At 36.9% G+C, this 21,607-nt stretch overlaps 1 protein-coding gene across 3 annotated transcripts; it reads right to left on the bottom strand.

Annotated features, from left to right (window-relative positions):
* Positions 1 to 27: 27 nt before the first annotated feature.
* HAT1 (histone acetyltransferase 1) lies at positions 28 to 21,606 on the bottom strand. Of its 3 annotated transcripts, none has more exons than XM_054070306.1 (11): positions 21,345 to 21,471; positions 20,396 to 20,467; positions 17,706 to 17,781; positions 15,806 to 15,926; positions 9,843 to 10,022; positions 9,494 to 9,615; positions 8,889 to 8,993; positions 8,449 to 8,555; positions 6,362 to 6,513; positions 4,958 to 5,074; positions 28 to 1,284 (listed from the first exon to the last, which is right to left on the bottom strand). In XM_054070306.1, the coding sequence occupies exons 2-11, from the start codon at positions 20,460 to 20,462 to the stop codon at positions 1,117 to 1,119; spliced, it is 1,215 nt and encodes a 404-aa protein (XP_053926281.1). In that variant the 5' UTR covers positions 20,463 to 20,467; positions 21,345 to 21,471; the 3' UTR covers positions 28 to 1,116. The 3 variants fall into 3 exon arrangements, with proteins under 3 accessions (XP_053926281.1, XP_053926280.1, XP_053926282.1); XM_054070305.1 differs by lacking the exon at positions 21,345 to 21,471 and adding an exon at positions 21,475 to 21,606 and having other exon boundaries at positions 33 to 1,284; XM_054070307.1 differs by lacking the exon at positions 21,345 to 21,471 and adding an exon at positions 21,475 to 21,606 and having other exon boundaries at positions 1,258 to 1,395.
* Between the last annotated feature and the right edge of the window lies 1 nt (position 21,607).

Here is a 21,607-nt window from a genome sequence, read left to right as displayed (position 1 = left end):
AATGACACATACAGACAAGATATCCCAGCTGGGAGAATTTAAATGCCTTAAAAGAATTTAATAGAAAATACAAACCAAATCCACAATAGGTTTTAAACATTTGGAAAACATGACACTGCACACCATATCAAAATGGTAGTAGATAACTGTCATCTACAGACTCCAGTTTTGAAAGCTGGACCATGAAACACCACTAATAATTTTCAATAATCCTTATTTAGACTAAGTCCTCTTGATTACAGGCCAAGACAAAATCAGTTCTTAAGTCTGAATGACAAGAAAAGATAGTGTAATTTATTCCTTTGAGGAAGGAAGGGCAGCACATTTTAGAACTTACCTCAAATCTGAGAAGTAACTGATAGCAGAATAGTCAACAAACTATATAAAGGCACTTGTTTCCTACAGATTTGTTTTGTTTTTCACCCTAGCTAGAGTAGAAGTGCTTTGGAGAGTTCTTACAGTGTCTTGGCCATTTCCTCAACTCAGATATTTTCCAGAAATCACAAACCTGCAGACTTGGAGGGTTGAAAAAGAACACGCTCAAGGCCTTTTAGAGGCTTAAGCATAATGGGTCTGAGAGCTTATGGGAGCAGGATCTGCTTTTAAGAAAGGCTAAAGAGCCTGTACTTAGGAAGCGCACCAGCCAGACCACACAACCAGTCTTCTAACCTCTCATCAAATGCCATTAAACCAGAATGCACAGGCCTTACACAGTACAACAGATCCAAACAGAACAGCCCCTGAGGAGGATCAAAGTAGGAGAAATTTGAGAGATGCAATAGTTGTAGTCCTTCAATTTATGTACTGGCTTGCTATTCAGGTATTTAAGTTTCAAGGCAAAACAGAAGGGTAAAAAAAACCCAAACAATTGAAGTGATGCTGTATTTGAGAATCTACATTGTTTATTTCAGCAATAAGTGCCCCCCAAACCTAAAGTACAACATTTAAAAAAAATCTACAACACAAAAATAGAAAATATTCAAAATGCACAGAAACACAAGTCACCCTTAATGTGATTAAAACGTCACATGAGATTTTTTGCAGATAAGTGGCAATTAAGGATGTGCTTTACAACACTGTATGGAAATACGGAAGTTTCCTGTGCAGGCAGGATCCTCATGCTTGTGCGAGTCGTTCTAGGACTCTCCTGTAATCTGAAACAAGTTGCTGGAAGCTCTCTTCTAGCTGTTCATGTTGCATGTTTAGGTCTATTTGGTTCAACTGATTCGTCAGCTCCTCTGGTCTTAGACACCTTCTCATCTTGGCAAGTTCTCGCTGCTTTTTCTAAGCAATCAACAAAACAGCAGTTTGAACATAACCAATAATGATCAAGAACATGGCGTTTCATTACATTAATTCAATTTCAGTATCTAGCTCTTTGAGATGTTCCTAATCCTAAGAAAAACAGTAACAGTGTTTGGTTAGGACATCTTTTATGTTAAAGCCTCATTTTCTTACTACTGAATCAAAACAGTTTCCAAGTTTTTACTTAACCAAATAGATTAGACCTAATAGTATTTCTGCCACAGAAGATGTATGGTATGAAAAACTAGACTGTAGAAAATTAACCAGGATATTTAGTTCTATGCTGGCATTAATCACACTGGTGTCCCAGTTGGCTGAACAGCCACACAGTAGCTTCTTCATAACAGACTATCTAAAATTAATTTTAAGCCTTCTGTACATAGAAAACATTTCCTGAATGGTTACAAATTACACAAAAGTTAGCAGAAATTAACAGTAACAGCACTGAAATGCAGTTGAGATTATTTACAACTATAAACATTTGTACAGCAAGAAGATGAGTTCTCATTGCTGTGCCACATGTGATTTTTTTTATCTGATTCTTAAACACAAGTGTTTTGAGGTGTTCCTCCTTTTCCAGATGTATTTTTATACAGCTGATATTTGTTTCTGAACTACTCAGTTCCTTAGTTACTTTCCATTCTTCAGTCTTCCCTCGCTTTGTAAAAGCGGAATATCATTCAACATTTCGTAAAAAGATACATATTATGTATGCCTGGCATCTTACCAATAAGTCTTTGCAATTCCTATGGAATCAGAGTTTGTTAAAGCAACATTTCCCCAAACAATTCTTCTTCTACTATCAGTCTCAAAAATCAAAGCCTTTCTGTATTGTCTTTAATTGTACACTTAAGTCTCAAAGGAAAATCTGTTTCTTTCTATGTTTGATGCGTAAGGTAGGAGGAGGGAGTGAAGACCACAAACTGTAAATGACTAAGATGAGAAACACTTTGATGATCTCCCACAGATCCCTTTGAAAGGCAGAGTTCAGTTCAGAAAAGGAAGTTCTGTATCAGAGTCCTGAAGAGTCCTCCGGGCACCTTTCTGGCCAATAATCAAGAAACACTTCCTTCTAGAAAGTATGTCAAAAGCACCATAGCTGTTTGAATTTCAGATTCATGTTAGCTCTGTTGAGTCAAAATGCATAAGATACTCAAAACATGTGATGTGTTACCCAAACAAAAAAAAGAGAGATGAGCATCTTCCGAGCAAGCTTGTCAGTGGGAAAAACTAAAACCTCCTTAATCTAGAATGAGGTCAAAGTCCACTTAATTAACAGGAATACCTGTTAAAATTATAAAAAGTAGCTTTGAAAAAAAGGCATCAGCTTTTAAATAACTGTTAGGTCTCAATGTAGCATTAGGCCACCTCCAAGTTCCAGATACCACATAAAAAGGAAACTCCCTCCGTATATTTCAGATACCTGGTGTTTCAATACCCATTTCCCTCTAAACATACCACCAGCATATCCAGATACACAGGCTTCTGAAACCTGCAATCAGTGACATTACCTGGGCAGCTTCAAGAGGATTCTTTGGGAGCAAGGTGTTGGGCTGGATAGGAAAGTATATTTTGTTCAAGTAGGAAACCCGATCAAAGTATTATGATTAAGAAAAGCAGCACAGCAGCGTTGTTTATTTCCAGAAGGGACAACATGAACAAAGACATTATCAAGGAGACGCGTCTAGCAGCACAGCCCACTAATAGGCATAAAAAGCAGCTCTTCAGAAATGGAGAAGCCACAGTGAAACTGAAATTTCACAAGCTGTTCATCCTCTGAACTACCTTAGAAGGCTGCCTTATTTTTCACCAAGATACATCTTATGTCCCATTGTAGTAGCACTTTGTATACAGAGAGCCACATTGTTGGCTGTGTCAGCCATTCCACTCTAGTGGTGGATCTACATAAAAGTTTCAGTACTTTTAGCAACAGCCTCCTTCCTAATGTGAAGACCTCAAGGGGAAAAGATGTATTGCAGGATTTTTCATCTGGGGTTTTCTGCATAGTTTTTCCACCGCTGCTAGCCATGAAAGAGCTGTATGATGCAATACCATTTTTAGTAAGTTAAAGTAGTGGCAATTTAGAATTATTCTATACCTGTATAGCACTGTTCAAATGAAGCTATCATTAGAGTATGCAGTAACATTCCAAATTCTTTAATAAAGTTTGTTCCCCCCTGCTCCAAATTACAACATTTATTATAAGTTAGTTTAATTGCTATTCTGAAAAGTTTTCAAAAACAGCACTATGACTAAAGTTTATTGGAAACATTGTTCAATGTGAGTGCATGAGTAAGCTGTTTACTAGGTAGAACTACCATAATCAAGATGGCTGTATTTCAGAACAGGAAACTTAAGATCAGGGAAAGGGTGTTGGCTGCTTTAAGGATTCTTTTCAGTTCTTATTGAAATAACTGAAAAATTAAAAAAGCAATATTCTGAAGAAGCATCCATTATTAATGGGCTGATTGCATGCAAAGACCACAGTGAAAACTGCTAGAAGCACTAGAATTGAAGCTGCTTAAGGAATTTTGGATTTCCCCCATAGGACTTCAGTGCTGAGTAAATGAATTGAAACCTTTTAACAGTCCTGTTAGCTTAAAAAAAAAAAGCCCACAGTCTTATTTGCAGTTGACACTGAGTAACATTTGGCAAACAAGACAAGACATTCATGCAAGAGAATATGATGCATTTTGATGAAGGTCCTGTCACTCAGCATAACATGGTATTATCTGCAGATCAGGCAAGTATTTAATACAGTGCTGGGGTCTCATTTCTGCTAACAGCCCCTGCTTAGTCCAACAGGAGTACAATTGAAGTCTTGCTACTTTGGTATAACAGGGTGAGTACTGTTTAGGAAGGTTTGCAAGCTAATCAAGGTTCTTTTCATACTTTGTGAAACTTCAATAGCATTTTGGTTTGCTTAGCAAGTACTTAATTGAAGAGAGTAGCTAACATGCCACTTAGTGATAAACCTAGATTCATTGACTGTTACTACAAAGACTGATGCCATTAGCAACAAGGAATTCTGCATCTCAGAAGGTCAGTTTATGCAACACAGACCAGCTACAAAGATCCTGACAAGCATACTTAAAAAGATCTAAGAAAATTAATCTGCACTAAGTTTAGTACTTGCTTAAACTTTACTGCTGAAATTGTTTTCTATTCCATTGCATGGAGTTCTATGTGGACATGACTGGATTACTCCTAGAAAACTGTTTTCCTAAGACCTAGTCAACAAGTAGAACAGGAATCTAAACATCTAACTACACCTGGTGTGCAGTGTAAACTTATTATAGCATTTACCTATCAAAGTTTTTTGCTTGTTTATTTAAGATGTTTTTAACCTTTTCAAGAAATTATTCCCCCCCTTAAGCCCACCTGGGCATAGTGCCACTTGTAGCTAGATAAGCTTAGTAGTAACTTCCTGCTGGAATTGTGCAGGAAACAGTCAGAAGCCAAACACAGGATCTTCAGCACTGCTCTGTATGAATGTTCTCTGCATCTGTATACGTATCAGTCGAACGCTGCATAACTTAATAGTAGTTGATTGGCAACATAATTGGCATCAGCTACATTTACGGAAATGAAAGTAAAATCAAGTATAATTAGCCTTGAAATAAGCATTAAATGATACTTAAGTCATACATACCTTGTAGGGGCCAATCAGTCTTCTTTTAATGTCCAACCGATAGCTTCTGGACTGTTCTGCATCACCCATATCTGTTGCACGCAATCGGAGAATTTCATAAACTCGTCTTGTGTGTTGCTAATGAACAGAAAGGAGAATAAAAACTAAGTCTGAATAAAGAGGTCACTCAATAGAACTCAAAGCAATAGAACTCAAAACAGAGAAATACGAAATATTAGAATAGTTCATCGGAAGCCAGTCAGAGGCAGGGCTGTCAAACCTATCCTTCTATCTGGTGGGTTAAATGAATAAACACACATTTTTCATTCAAAAGCATTTTCTTTCAGGAGAGATCAGATACTGGCTGCAAAGTGTTGCATCAGCTGTAGAGGTACTTCAAGGACCTGACTTAAATGATCAGCAGAAAGTCCAGATGCTAGAGTCCAAAAACATGTCAAAGAATTCAAGGATCTGAACTAGAGTGACAATAAGCAATATTTGACGGAACAGTATCTACTTCCCTAATTTTAATAATCTCTATATACCAACTCTTCTTCAAAAGCCCCCCTAGAAGTTCTAAATAAGAATGAAACAACGTTTTAAGTTTTATTAGTGAAGAAAAATGAAAGAACTAGTAAACAGAAGAACTGAAGCACTTTCGGAACCAGGATCAGCTAATATCACATCTGGGAACAGCAAAAAAATCATGTTGCTACTATATTACTTTTAACTGTTGCATCTGTATGAAAACAGAATTTAACATCAAGCATTTTTTTGCTGAGCAACACAACAAAACTAGGATAGTTTGCCACTCTTAGCACATATTTAGATACTGTATAAAATCCCAAACCAACTTATCCTTTCAGGTCGAAGGTTTTGGGCGCTGAAGGCTGCAGATGTAGTTTATTTTTACAAGCTACACCATTTTCATGAACACATTTAAAATGGCTTCACAACCCCACATACCTCAAGTATCAAAGTCTTCATTACATGATGTTCAAATGCATTTTTTAATTAAGCAACTCTGCCTTTTCACCACCATGCTCGCTAATGAGTTTAATCATCCTGATATTACCAGCAAATTTAACTATTCAATTGAACTGTTTAGTTCTCCAAGTGTTCAGAGCTGCCTTACTAGCAGCTGCTCACAGCTTTAGCGTTCTGCATTCCCAAAACAGCACTTATTTGTACAAAATTATTTGAAAGAAATGGAAGCAGTGTCAAATTCTATTACATCAACAGAATTAGTAGGCAAAAAAGTATTATTTAAAACCATGAGCTAGATATCTCCCTTTCAGATACATCCTAAAAATCTCTTGAAATAAGCCAGCGTGTGTAAACTCCAGGTCTCCACCTCCGTGTTTAAATTATTATTCTGCTAGCTTGGTAAGAGTATGTTCAACTACAAATATCCTGATTTAGTACCTTATTTATTTTAAGTTTTTGTTGAGCTTCCATCACCATTTCTTGACTGAAACCCTGCATTAATTTTCCTGGGGAAAAGCAAAGTAAATCTTGACAGAGCTTTACATGAACAAAGTCTCTGAGCTTCACATAGTTTTCAGATGGATCTTCAGCTAGAAAGAAAAAAAAGCAGGTAGTTAATATGGGCATTATTTGTTTCCTCATGTCTGGTATGTAATGACAAAGAACTACAGAAAACAAAAGCAGATAAAGTGTTAATCACTATAAACAGCTGTGCCTAACCATAAATACTACTACAGAAGTTTCAGATGTTAGTAAACATTAAAGACACTGCTGAAATAAAAAATTCTATTTTGTATATGCAGTACTATAGATACATTTCTAATAGACTGACAATATACATTTAATCCAATTTAAACTCCTTGGGAAAAGAAAATTACACTATGCATAAAACCCTTTTTCTTGTATGTTCCATCTCTTCTAAATTTGAGTGGTAGAACTACTAGAGCACAAACTAATTATGCATTAAAAAAATGGTGAAAGTATCCTACTGTATCCAACGAAATAACTGAAGACATGTACTGACCACCAGTAACAGTTTTTGTTAGCAAGGACGACAGGACTCAAAGGACAAGCTTATCCAAAATGAAAAGGCTGGAGACCTAAGCAAAAGCTGATCACAATTTCAAGTTACTCTTATTTTACTTAAAAAGGCAGCATAACCATCAAAACTGCTGCTTTAGAAGAAACACCAAAGTTGAAAACTAGCTTTGGTGAACATCAACATGGTCCCACGTGCAAATTTGTTCCCACTGATGAACTACACAGAAGGAAAATGCTTACAACACTGTAAACACTTCTTTCTTCCTCCCTTAAGTAGATCCTTATTTCCTCCTTTCAGATAGGCTAAAGGCTTTACTTCACAATTTTAAATGCCACATAATTAAATGTTCTGGCCATATCAATATTGACCAGCTTGATTTTGCCCTCAAGAAGGACAATAAATAATTTTGTTAAAGCCTTTATTTTTACAACTTAAATGCTACAGAATATTTCAAGTTTTCTCCTGCTTTATTCCATAAAGAAATTAAAGCCTACCTTAGTGCACATTTACTATTTGCCACAACTCTGCGTTTAAGACACTAAACCATGAATATCATATGATTTACATAGTGCCATGTTAAGAACTTGTTTATCCTCGGCTACAAGAGCTATGTAAAGCCTTGTACTACTGAAAAAAGTAAATGCTTGATGCGTGTTTTCCTGTTGCATAAATGGAGTTAAACTTCCTTGGGTTCCTATGAACTGGATTAAAATTATGAGGTGGATTACTTGATGTTAGGGTTCTTCTGCAGCAATGCATTATGAAAGCAAGCATTCTATTGTATTTTAATTAGAATGGGTGGGTTACTCCTAACTAAGAAGAGGTCTGAGATGCATCTAGAATTGAATGGCCAACTTTGAAGGGCCAACTTTGAACTGCACACCTTCCTGCACTGGACTTGAAACCACAGGACAGGTGTCATGTTTGTAGCTATTTTTTATGCATGTATGCCTTCCCCCCCCCCCCCAATCATTTCCTCAATAGTTTATTTTTTAGGCATTTGTGTCTACATCTAACTGAATGGGTACATGTTTCTGCAGCAGAAATTGTCTATAGATTTTTACTGTCTGTAAATTTTGGCTTGAACACTAAATTAATATGCTATTTCAGTTTGTGTCTCCCCCTGCAATTTTAAGTTTTGGCTAACAGGAATAAGTTGAACAAGGAATTTGACAAAGCTTGATCTCTTGGCAAACTCAGCTGTGTATCTCACAATAAAACAGCTAATTAGCTGGTAATCCGTTCATGCTAGGGATTGAATTTCCCTGGTGTGCTGTATCGAAGTAAAGGATTTAAGGAGCTACATTATATACAGTTCTGTAAACCAGGGCACTATTAATCCTAAACTGAGCTGTAGCTAAATCTTCAAAAGGCCACTTAATTCCGACAAACGAACATGGAAGTTACTTTCCAGCCTAACAACCTGCAAACACTATAAGTTGCTTATTAAACAGGTGAACAGAGTCAAAAACTTGACACAAACCTGTTATATCAAGTACTGTAGGAGAAGACATATAGTATCTATGAACTGTTTCAAGAAGCTGAGCACCATGGCCTTCTCCTTGGAACGGTGGCAAGATCAGCATCTGGCTACAGACAAAGGAATGCATTTTCAGCTCAAATGTATGCATTTGCAAACATAATGTAAAGGCTTAAAAAAAAATTACGTTTATTTTAAACTATGTGTAACAATCTTCATGTTAAAATATAATGTTTAAGGAAGTCTTAAAATTGCTAAATATTCAAAACTTGTTTGAGATTCCCTCCGCTGCAAGGAGGGAACAATGATATAAATCAGTGCATAGCCAGCTAATAATGGGGATTTTTTTAAACAAATCAACACCATTATAAACAAGTATTGGGAACTTCAGCAGTTCCCTCTTCTGAAATAAAAGGCAAGGCACGAGTTACGCCGCCAATTACCTTACACGTGGCCGGGTTTTGTCTGGGTACACATAGTAATTATAGACTGTCATGTAGCCTACGGTCGCAAAGAGCGTAGCTCCATCCTTATTATACTTCTCAAATCTGCAGATAAAACAGAAAGCCAAGCAGGTCAATTACAGTCGCGCTCCCATGCAGTGTCCATTTTCTTTTCCATTCTCCAACTGAATTTTCAGTGTCAGCAAGCTACTCTGTGAGGGCCCAATGGGTACACCTGCTATGTTCTGAATGTACAATTCACTTAATTGGTGTGCAGCAACTTGGATAAATCAGGCCTCTTTACAGCACTTCAGTGCACTTGCCTATTATAAAGATGAATAGGTGGCAAGTAAAAGAAAACACAGGCAAAGCTCATTTTACTGTTTAAGCCTACATTCAGGGCTCTAACGGACAACAGCATTTAATTCAGCTCTATTCTCAAGGTTTCCCAAAGCATAATGGAGGAAAACTCAAGCCTCATAAACAATGGTCTTTCTTTCCTGGGAAAAATATCATTATACTTCTCCAATAATTGGCCAGCCACAATTAAAATGCAGGCTTTGTGGAGGTAATAAGGTCCACTGTTGCTTTAGAACTGTACTTACACTAGAAAGTAGTTCCATCTTTCATCATCTACATCAATAAAGCTAGCAGTTTCAATAAACCACATCAAGAACGTCTGAAGCCTTTCATGATATTCTCGAAAGCCTGGACATGTCATGTCAGCCTAGGGAAAAAGCCAGGAGAAGTCAGGTGAAACCTATCACAGATATAAGAGGAAAAAAATATGCAAAACCTAATTAAATTTTCCAATACAAAAAAGCATGTTTATAATCATTAAAGTGGTAAAATGACAGTATTTATATACTACAGCTGAAAGATTACTGAAAGGGCATCACTGCAAAATTAAGTTTAAAATTGCTCAAAAGCAGAAGTTTCACTTATTTTTCATACCTTGTATATCTGATATGTTATATCTTCACCAGCTTCCTCATTATGGACAGAATATGTGTGTAGCAGCATTCCAAAGGGCTTGAAGTTGACCTCTTTCTCCAGCAGTGACACAAAGTCATCTGTGTTTGTGCAAAAACCAGGAGGAATGATTTCTCTAATTTTACTTTCCACATCATCTGCCTGGAAGTTATAAAACAGGGCAGGATCAGTGGCAGACTAGAAAAAGACAGCATTGATGTCACTACTGTTCTATAATAAAAGAATATAGAAGAGCAGCTATGGCCTAGCAGCAGTTTAAAAAAAAAAAAGCAAAAAAGAAAAACAAAACAAGCATTCCTGTTTTTCAGTAGTGACCTTCCAGCAAGTAAGGGAGGTGCTCTGACAAGATCCAGGAAGGTCACAATCCAGCCACTGTAAGCGTCAAAAAGCTTGTAGTTACAGCATCAGTTCATTAACGTCTTTGTGCTTAGTGATGATTACATTTGTCCAATTAAATCTTAAGAGTGTTGATAGCTATTCTGAAAGTGCAGCATATTCAGAAGACTTTGCAGCCAGCAATTCTCCAAGTCTATGCTACACAGTTTTGCAGAACTCAGGTTCCCAAACAAGCAGCTTACAAGAGGTATTAGGTGATGCAGAACTAAGTGTAGGAAAAGGGACAAAACAAGAAAAACTCAGTAGCCCCGAGCAGGAAAGTGACAGCCAGCACATTCTTGCATTCTTATGTTTCTCTGTTTGAAATGCCTACTTATAGGATCAACAGCAAAACACATTACAAACTCAAAGACAACATCCCACACTCTAATCAAAGAACATTTTGCAAACAAAGTTTGACATATAATAAAAATTCAATTTAAGGCTACCATCAGCAAATATGACCTGTAGTCTTAACAGACTGAGGAAGAAATATTCTGACACCAAAATTAAATTGAGACCAAAATTACTCTTTTCAGATAACCAAGTGACTATCAGCTGAGCAGACTTCATAATCCTTTTCAGACCCCAAAAAGACCACTTGATTGAATACATTTACTACTTCTTTTTAACCATGAATATTTGATGAAGTTTCACAATAACGTATTACTGCTTCTCACCAGGCAATAAAACTTAATGAATTGGTCTCAACTTAACAAAACCGTACTCCTCAATACAGCCCCTAAAAGCCTGACATTATATTCAACAAAATGAGCTTACATTCAATTCAAACTTTCCTCTGGACAATGAATCCAGGTTTTCACTTAATGGAGTTTGCCGTGAGTTCAGCTGTAATGTTTGTATTGTATCTATTTCCACAAGGACTGACACAAGAACACTTTGTGTTAACTTACTAAGCAGCTCTTTCACACCGTTTACATGCATGATGGGTATTAGTTCAAAACCAAGACCCTTGCTACTTAGCATTCAAAACAGGGAAATTAAGATGCTTAGAACAAAATACACTACAAAAGGCTAATACAACATGCTACTAATTCCTGTCCTTTCAACCACAGTCTCTTAAGTAGAAGCAATGCACCTGCAAATGAATAGTACTTTATCATTCAGTTATATTTTTAGTGTAGAGAAAGATAGATGTAGTTCAGCACAAACAAGTTTTATTCTTAATGGTTTGGTACTACCAACATTTATATTTATATTTGTAGAGAGCACTATTAGGCAGTTAAAATATAACTCTACAATACTTGGTATAAGAACCCAGCTAAGATATGTACAATCTTAACATCCATTTCATTCTGAAAACAAAGGAGATGCATTTATTGAAACCTTTGCTATTTTTCTTGAAGCAATACTAGTTAAACATTTTCTTTAGACTGATTTATCTGCATTACACAAATTAGTATTTTTCAGGATCAATTTATTACATAAAAAACTTACATGTATGGAACACATTTTAGAAATGCCTTTTTTTAAAGCTGTGCACGTGCCTTCTTTATACAGATCTTAAGCCTGCACTGCTGACAAAGCTGTAGGAAACTGAAACTAAGAATCTCTAGTAACTTTAATTTTATACAGATGAAAAAAGCTTGTAAAACCAATGCAGAATTAAAACTACTTCCAAGCATCAGTTCAGTAACTCAGACTATGTGGAAGATATCTAAAAAGGGTGAAAATGCAGTATGAAGTATTATATAAATAACATTTAAGAATTTTGCTCCCCTCAAATTTCTAAGTTTCTTCATCAGTAATAAGAAGGAAGACAAACTTTCACATGCTGAAAGCATGTAAGACAACACATCCATCACTGGCTGCCAGCACAGAAAAATCTTGTTTTGCATAAAATAGGAAGAATTAAATAACGAGAACAGAACCTTAGTAGATAATTCTCCTTAGTTCTACATGACTACAACACATTTTTACCTACCACCTCTTAAAAGTTCTCTCCCCTTGAAATGGGACCTGACATAACTTAAGGAACTGTACTCTTCAGTTACTTTTAAGGTTAACAAGATCTCCTTTTCTTACAGAGGAAAACCCAGAATCTCCTTCTGAGTGGTGGCACAAGTTTAAGTGACCCAACTTTCAGTTAAGTCCCGGAATACGGTAACCTTGAAATAACCCCTGGAATATCTTGAAATATCAACCAGCATAGAAATTATATGCTTCACTAATACTCATACTTGTTAATTGAGACATCCATTAGACAGCAGGCACTTTCCAACTGCTTCCAAGGTGCTCAAAATCCAAGAAATTATCAAAATGTTTCTGCTTTTCCCTTGTGCGTTTCTTTGATATTGGTGAGACATTCATTTCTTTTATGAGAACAAGGCACTCATCTCTTACCAACTGGCACTGATGCCCACAACACCACACAAATTTCTGTCCAGAAAAACAATCCAGTTGACCACCACAGCGGTGTTAAATACAGGTAAAGTGACTTACCATGAAGCATGCAAAAACCTGAACGAAGCCAGCCAAGCATTGTTCAGCTTGGGCTTCATGGAAGTATTACCTGTACTGCATTACCTTCGTGATCAGAATCATGTGAGGTGATGATGGGGAATTTGGCATAGGCTTGCAGCTAAATTTGAATTGTAGTAGGACTGCTTAAGTGGGCAGTGTCTCTTTGTACACTGCATTTGACACTGGATAACTTGTCTAGAGATCACTCTTGTACTAACAGGCAGTTATGACATCTGTATACCACGTAGCTGCTGTTTCAATGGGGCTTAAAACAATCATGGAAACATATTGAAAGCTGAATTTCTCTAACAATTATATGCATTAATTCCAGTGGGGAGCAATGGGGTCCTCAGTAGTATTACTTAAAAAAAAGGTGTCCGATATTAAAATAACACTTTTTCATTAACTGGTGTAAAATAAATGTATTAGACCAGCTGCAAAGCTAGATAGACTTATATACTAAAGACTATCTCAGCGGTTAGTGAAATACTTTACCCCGCACCATCATGAAATGCAGATGAAAAGGAGGATACAGGAATAGCTGCAAATCTCAAAGCAGCAAGCAATTCTGAGGTCAAAGCTATTAATATTTACACTAGAAGAAAGCAGCCCCCCTTCAGTTATTTGGGAGAATCAACTCTGCCTAGGGGATAAATTCTGTCCACTTTTATTACATGAAGTGCCAACTTCTGTTCAAAACACAATCATGCTTTGCTGAGCCATCCCAATGGTTTAGATCCATGTTTAGGGATATGATATTAAGATGCATAAGTACGAATAGAGTGATGGCTCTTGATAGTTCAAGATCTTATCTTTTACTTCACATTTGCAAAGATCTTGGGAGAAAAAAAATAGCGGCAATAGGATGAATCTTGTCAGTTCCTAGCAGCTGCTCTAGCAATGATGGAACAAAGCTTAGTATCACAAAATAAACCAATCTCCTGTTGAATGGGCTTGTGTGGGTATTTAGATATAAAATGCTAAGCTTGAATTAACTTCTAACTTGTAACCAGTTATGTTAAAGGCAGAAACTGCTGTCCTTTCCTGAACACCATCTATTCACAGCACAAAAGATTACCTGTCACGTGCGGCAGATAGCCCACATCCTAATATGATTATTCTGAAGGAGCTGAGATCAGCAACTAAACAGTTAACTTAGAAAAGGAAAAGTTAATATGCATTACACGCTGCTGTAACGACAAATTATGTTTTAATCTCTGCAAATGCATCCATGTCTCAAGGTGGTTAAACTAACAGCAAATACAACTGCAGAACAAGACTGATGGCCATCATATCTTTCCTTCCTACACAGGTTTTGATATAGCCAGATGAGTAGCGTATCTGGATGCAAAGCGTTAAGAATACCAACGGTAGTATAGCGTAAGCTACCACATTCTTCTAATGCAGTTAAAGCCTGTAAATACTCTGGAAAGTACACAGAAGCCTTGCTAAAAGATCCTCTTTTTTTGTCACCATTTCAAACTCTTAAGCAACTGCAGAAAAAATTCAGCAAAGAAAACAGGGCTCGAAAGAAGCAAGGATTCTGAGCACTCAAAAAAGTTGCAGTGGGCTTAGGGCAACACAGCTCTTGCTTACATTCCTCACTCATACCTCCAGAAAAGTAAAGTGGCTTTGTTATCCGCACAGATAATAGACCATGAACAAAAAAGGTGTTAAGGTGTGGATTCCTGTTCTGACAAAATTTTGAAGTTACATTGGTGAAAGGTTGGCCTGTTTTATCTTAATACAATTACTAATTCACCAACAGGCTTTCCTTTTTTCTAAAAACCTTCTTAAAGATTGAAAAGTATGACCCTTCACTAAGATACATTTCCCTAGACTCAAAATTATTCAGACACACAGGCACTTAGCTTGTTGAACTAAGTATATTCCAATGCAACTTCAGAACAAGGGCAAATCTTTAAGATTCATTTAACAGAGTAATTCCAATATTTTTTTCCCTTTAGAACAGGCCTTTCCTTGAAAATATTTAAATAAACTCTCATGAATCTGAAGTTATGAACTTAAAATACAGCTTGAGGTCATAAGGATGTTTACTTCTGAAAAAAAATCTCTCAGGCAGAGCAATTTGAAGTCAGTGCTACAGTGTTATGAAGACTCATCAATAACCATACCAACAGTTCTTTTAGAAAGAAGTGAACCAACTTTTGTCTTCTTTTTACTTCCAACTAAGAACTCATATGATATTAGGTTTTCTTAATGCATCACAGACTAACCTGAAGCAGTTTTTCTGAATAACAGTACATATACTTATACAATCATTTAACAGTAAAAAACATTAAGAAGATATTTCTATTTGCAAGTTCCATACACCTTTCTTCAGCTGGCTGAAAGACTGAATAGCTTGGCTTTTGTGGAGTTCTTAAAAAATGTTCTGAGCATATAGGTAGAAGAAGAAAAGGAATAAAAAAAAAAAGCTTTGCTGCAAGAGTTCTATAAGCTTGGAAAACCTGCGGGCAGAAAGAGAAAAAAAACCAACCACAAAACCAAAGCCAAAAACCCAAACAAAACATCCTGCAAGTAATTGTATTATTGTATTCCACTAAGTAGGACAAAGCATATGATACCTAACCAGAAGTTTTTAATCTAATTTCTGCCTTACTTGATTTCCACATTTGCCACTTAAAGACATTGTCAAATATCGTACCTCACAAAATGTTTACGAAAACCTCCTTTTCCTTCTTATTGAATTCTCTTCAATATAAAAACCCATCACTGATAGTTCTCTACCTGCAGACAATTAACGTGAATATACAGACTTGCTAAATTGTTGTGGTTTATTTGTGGAATTGGCCTGGGTGTTAGCACCTCATGTTTGACCATACTGTTCAACACAATTTTGGTGTTACTGCAGCCACAGGAGGAACAATGGAAAACACAGGTGAAGTTCAAAGTTTTTTTCAGCTTAGCAACAAAGGAAGCTAGCTTTGTTTGCTTTTAATGTAAATCATGCTTGCGTGGGCAATTACTGAACCTAGCATTCTTGTCCATATCCCAGCTAAACCTTCTCAATAATATTTGTGCAGTTCTGGATCTGTTTTTACCTCCACACAGTCAAACTTTTCATTAACTTTAGACGTATACTCGATGCGGAAGAGCGTTGACAGGTTACCAGCGATATAGTACAAGAGGATCTTCAGTCCCTTGTAGCCAAAGGCAACCTCACTGAGGAAGGAGAAAAGAGCAATCAGGAACTCTAAGTTTCACAGCAAAATATTCACATCACAGTGCTATAATTTAATAAGCTCTAGAGTAATCTCTCTCAGTGAGGTATATTAAGCTTCTTAATAGGAAGATGGAATCAAATTGGATGTGCACTATCTAGAAAGAGACATTCCCTCACACTATTTCTACTAGTTATTTTACTTCTCTAGTGGAGAAACGGAACATTTTCCTGAACTCAATAAGGCAGTGTCTGTGCACTTATCTGTGACAGCTCAAGAGAAACACTTGAAATAGCTAATACTGCATTTATATTTAAGATATTAAACACATTAACATTTACATTAATTGACTGATAACATTTATTAAAATTACTTTGCAGTATAGCATATTATTTTTTAATATGCTACCGCAATTTATACTGTATACAACGTAGACAGATCATAGAGTGGCCTGGGTTGAAAGGGACCATGCGGGTCATCTACTCCAACCTCCCAGCAGCAAGCACAGACATCTTCAACTAAATCAGGTTGCTTAGAATCCCATCCAACATGACCTTGAATGTTTCCAGGAACGAGGCATCCATCACCTCTCTGGGCAACCTGCTCCAGTATTTCACCACCCTCAGCATAAAAAAATTTCTTCCTAATATCTAGTCTAAACCTCTACTCTTTTAGTTTAAAAAAGGACAACCAGTCATAGCAAAAAGTGTGGTTTTCATCGGCAGTTTCTATGTGCTCATCCTATCTAACAAGAATCAAGTAGACAAAAAATGGTATGGAATACCAAAGTCTTTTACATTTTGGAAATATGAGTTGCCTGAACATAAATACTATGCTGAAGTACAGGAAGTTTCAAGGAAAAAAAAACTGTAGAAAATGGTAATGTTCAAAGAAATAGGCACCTTTGTTATTTTAATACACAGTTAATTTGTTTTTACTGACATTTCCTTTATGGTAGCACATTTATAATTTAAAATTTTAAGTGCCACAACAAGAATGTGCTTGTAAATGATACTGATAGACTGGAAAGTTCTCACATTACTAAAAGTATAATTATTGTTAGTGACAACTGTAGTAGATGTGTAATAGGGTAACATTTCATTACAGTTAATACAGGTGGCTTATCCTACGTGAAGTACTTAGAATGCTTTTTAAAGGAATTGGAAATGAAGAAACTTGACTACTCTAAAAACTCCACAGATTTGTGCGTGTGGATTTTCATTAGTGGTTTGATTTTTTTTTTTTTTTTAAAATGGACAAGTTGCTTAATTTCACACTACTGAAAATATTAAATGACACTTTAGCACCGGGGACACATTAGTGTAAATAAGCCACTGGATTCAATACACTTAACATTCAATGATAAACTCACATTGGCTGTTCTGTAAGTCAATCCTTCTATATTTTATTCACCAAAAATCCCACGTAGCAGCACAAAATAAATCAATACACTGTTGCTAGATACTGGTTTTAATACACATCACTGTGAATATTAGCAAGAATTGATAACTCTTTCTTAATCATAAAAAAACGTCATGAGCACAACACCCACTTAAACAAGTAATTCTAATTACGAAATCAGGTATTTCAATCTTTGTTAATCTACCTTAAAAATAGCATATAAACCAACTACAAGCTAGACACCAAGGGCACCATCTAACAGTCATAAAAATGACACAGTGTTGCTGTGTCATTTAAAATAGCTTGGGAAAGCAGGAGTTCTTGTTCTCTTAATTTGGAAACAACTTTCCCCATCCAGACTCCGAGTAGTTTAACTTACTTGTCTCCAAACACTTGATGGCTAAATTCTGGATTAAATGTTGTGTTTTCATCCTCCAAATCCTCAGGAAAGCGAACTGAGAAGAAAAAAAGCAGAAAGAAAGGAAAAAAAGAGCATGACTAAGTCATAACCTCCAGTTTGTTTATCCATGCATACCACACTAGATATTCATGCATTCTTCTACTACAGAGTCAGACAACTTGTTATGAACCTGCCTACGCCAGGCTGGCAAATAAGCAAGATAAAGACATCTTGTGCAGTTCAGACACATTATTAGATCTGATAAGATCAAATCACTAAGCAGAACAAAACTTAAAAATTGACATAGACACACAGATGCATGTATTTCATATATACATCTCCTAAATGTTACCACCTTGAACTTAGTTTTGAACGCTGAGGACACTGCCCAGCTGGATATTCCCACAGTAAACCAGACAGATCCTATAATCAGTGTTGCCCTCTCATTCTGCCATTCTCTTATGTGCAGGTGAGAACACTTCACTGTAGTGGGTTTTCATGGAGTGATCAACGGAAAGTAGTGTTTATGTGCACGTATGTTTGAAGTTTTGGAGAATCAGCACGGATACACACAAACCAGCTGCATCAATACTATATTGGTACTTCTACCAATCTTACCAATTGGTGATTTTTTTTCCCACTGACTGTCTGCTTTTCCTCAAAGCCTACTATTAAACAAGGTCTTCTCTGGTAATTAAAAATATTTGCTATAACGGCATCTACTCAAACCCAATAACTACTGAACAAGCCTTTTATTCATGCTTATGGAGTTATAGCAGTTGCTCCGTAGTAATTGTGACAGGATTAAGTTACAGATTAAAACATGATTTTCTAGAAAAAACGTTAGAAGACCGAGATACTTGATTCTGAAACATCATATGTGTATTTGCCGTTTAGAAAATAACCTGAAACTGGGAGGGATATAAGATCAACTTAGGCGTTAGAGTGATAGTTCACCCACATCATTAAGGCACAGCTAGCTCAAGACAACATTTACACATTTTTAATGTTGCATGAGCACACAATGTTGTGGGAGTCAATATTGCTACTAATGTATTTTTTTAAAGCCCATTGAATATTGACCTACAGCTTCATTGTGCCTTTACTCCAGTAAAAGGAGAGCTGAACATTTTTTTTTCTGATAATATTAGAAAGGAATTATTCAGTGAGAAAAATGAAAATGAAGAGTGTTCCAGCAACCAGATAAAAAGTTTAGCCTCATTAAAAGCAAAAGAGAATGGCTGCTTTTGTCCTCTCAGGTTTAATTCAGAGAGTAACTGATTTAAGTCAAAGCAGCAGCATCAACAAAGCAATGAAAGAAAACAGACCAAAAAAAGAGTGATTCTTAACTGTCACCATAGAAAAAATTTGGACCCCAAAAAGGATAGCATACAAGTGCTTTTACATGCATGTGGGAAATACATGCTTAGGGTTTTTTTAATGGTACCACTTTGGAGCTTCCCATCTTTTCTCTTAAATAAATTAAGAGAATCTGGAATAACTTGCATGTGGAATACCCAAGCTTTCCAAAAGACAAAAGAAAGCTCAATATATTAGCAGAGATGGGCAGTGGGTCACTTAATTAAAAACCCTCTAGCAGTCTCCCTGAAGCCTTCTAGACAAAACTCATTCAGGTGTCATCATTGCTTATTCTTTCCTTTGGCTTTAGAAAGATGGAAGAGAAAAACAAAACCATACATCTAGCCATACAGCCATTATTTTAAACAACACTGAAGTGGAAGAGAAATACGTCATAATAACAATTGCTTAAATACTGAAGTTTTTTGGTTATGATGACATTTTGGCTCACAAGGTGACTGTATTGAAAATGCTACTAAACTACACAGAACAGAGCTCTAATAGTTCTGAGAAGTGCTTAACAGGCTCATTACTTTTATTTTCTTAATAAATGATTCTATTTGTACTGCTCAAAGGAACAAATTGCTGAAGGGCTGGAGAGATTAAAAATTAGATGGATATGCCTTACTCTTCAAGTTGGTAAGTTTGTGATATAAGCAAGTCCACTAAGAGTTCAGAAACCCTGTGTTCTGGGTGTCCTAGTAAGCCAATTATCTATGGAGAATGATAAAAAAATCTCAAAAGACTAATTTTTTTCTTTTCAGATTTTAAACAATTTTCATCAAACACATTTTATGTAATGTAGATGTTGGCAGAAAAGGCAGCAAAAACCCCAACCCAACAACATTTTTCAGCCTTCTTTCTTACTTTTATTCCCCATCTTCCCCCCTTGAAGAGAGAGGAAAGGGAAAGATATTAAAAAATACATAATTAGATGTTCGTACGCCTAAAGAAATTAGTTCTGTTGCTATGTTCACTATGAAGATGACACATACTGAGTACTGCACCACAGCATAAGGATTGGAGAGCAAAAGGGAAACTGAAGAACATAATGAATACTTCAAGAAAATAAGATAAGATGCAATTCCAATGCACTCTGGTAACACGCTAATAAATTGCTGATGACATGCAGATACAAGGTGGAATCCCCACAGCTGTACTCTAACTAAGGTAGTCCCAGGAAAACTAGATTTTTATTGCTATTCCTGTGTTTAAATATATTTACATGAATAAGTAAATATTAAACCCAAGGTTTCTTAAGAAGGTACTAAGATATTCCAGTATGAGGTGTACAGTATTTAAAAAATTACCTAATTTCAGCTGAATTGCTTCATTTGTATTACACTTGTATTCAGCCAGCTTCTTCTCCACAGGCATAAGGCCTAGATAAAAAGATTTTTTCAAAAAGAGTTAAGAGACTTACAATCTGCATGTCATTATTATTCAAGGAACATATTTAGAAAAAGGTTCTCTAAATCCCCAAACCCCCCACAAAACCCCCAAAACTACTGAACTAGCAGGTTGAAAACGTATATACAATATGCTAACAATGTGTAAAAGCATAGAGAAATTTATCTCCAACGCTTTTCTGGAATTTGACATAAGAATTAGAAAACAGAATACAAGTATCTCTTTAAATTCTGAGTATGAAAAATACTTAAATGTTCTAAGTTATTATCAATAAAATATTTGAAACTTGTAAGAACAAAGATTTCAACCTGTTTGATGTTCCTTTTAAAAAAACACGTTAATACGTTTTAGGACATTTCAAGTGTTTGCACCAAGTCATTTTCATAAACAGGCATTCAAAAAACAACAGCAGCAAGTATACCACCAGCAATTACCCAGTAACCACTTCTCTTCCAGAGCAGGAAGGAAATAAAACAAGTTGCACGTAGGCTGCTTTCCAAAGAAAAGCAGGGCAGAAAATGTGTCACTCATCACAGTGTTTTTCAAGTGCTTTCTACATCCTATCTCCTCATCATTCCCATCAGAAAGTTCCTCCTCTAACTTCAGATACTAATTTTTAAGCAAAAAAAAAAAAAAGCAAAAAAAAAAGCTCGGGTTGCCGATTTCTCCCGCTGCCCCGGGAAGTCAGCGGACAGAGAGGTACGTTCTGGCTCACCACTAATAAACCGAGAACCGTGAGCCCGACGACACCTGCCCAGCAGCCGCACGCTCAGAGTGACGTGGAGCGGCCAGGTCCCGCTCCCCCGCCCGACCCTCGCTTCCCGCCCGCCACAGCCTCCCCGAGCTCACGCTGCGCTTCCTCGCCCCACGTCCCGGCCACAGCGCTCTCAGGCGCGACCGGCCCCGAGGCCCCACAGCCGGGCTGTCGGGCGCTGTCAGCTGTCGGGGCGGCGGCAGACGGCACAGGCCAGGAACTCACCCGCCATCTCGGAGGCGCCGCGGCCGAGTCACCCGGGGAGAACGAATCAACCCGCGCGCCCGCTCGCCGGAAATGAGCGCACGCACGCGACTTCCGCTTCCACCCGCCTAAATGCCGCAGAGAGCATGCCTGG

This window comes from Cuculus canorus, chromosome 6 (assembly GCF_017976375.1).
Source record: "Cuculus canorus isolate bCucCan1 chromosome 6, bCucCan1.pri, whole genome shotgun sequence".
NCBI lineage: Eukaryota > Metazoa > Chordata > Aves > Cuculiformes > Cuculidae > Cuculus > Cuculus canorus.
Note: the sequence above shows the minus strand (reverse complement) of the source record. Positions and strands in the feature narration are given on the sequence as shown.

What these genes read in the sequence shown, in the direction of transcription:
- HAT1 (XM_054070305.1), bottom strand. An exon ending in AAAAGTTTGACTGTGTGGAG is followed by an intron (nt 10,023 to 15,805) that starts GTAAAAACAGAT and finishes TATAACTTCCAG; the next exon opens with GCAGATGATGTGGAAAGTAA. An exon ending in AGATGGAACTACTTTCTAGT is followed by an intron (nt 8,994 to 9,493) that starts GTAAGTACAGTT and finishes TTTTATCTGCAG; the next exon opens with ATTTGAGAAGTATAATAAGG.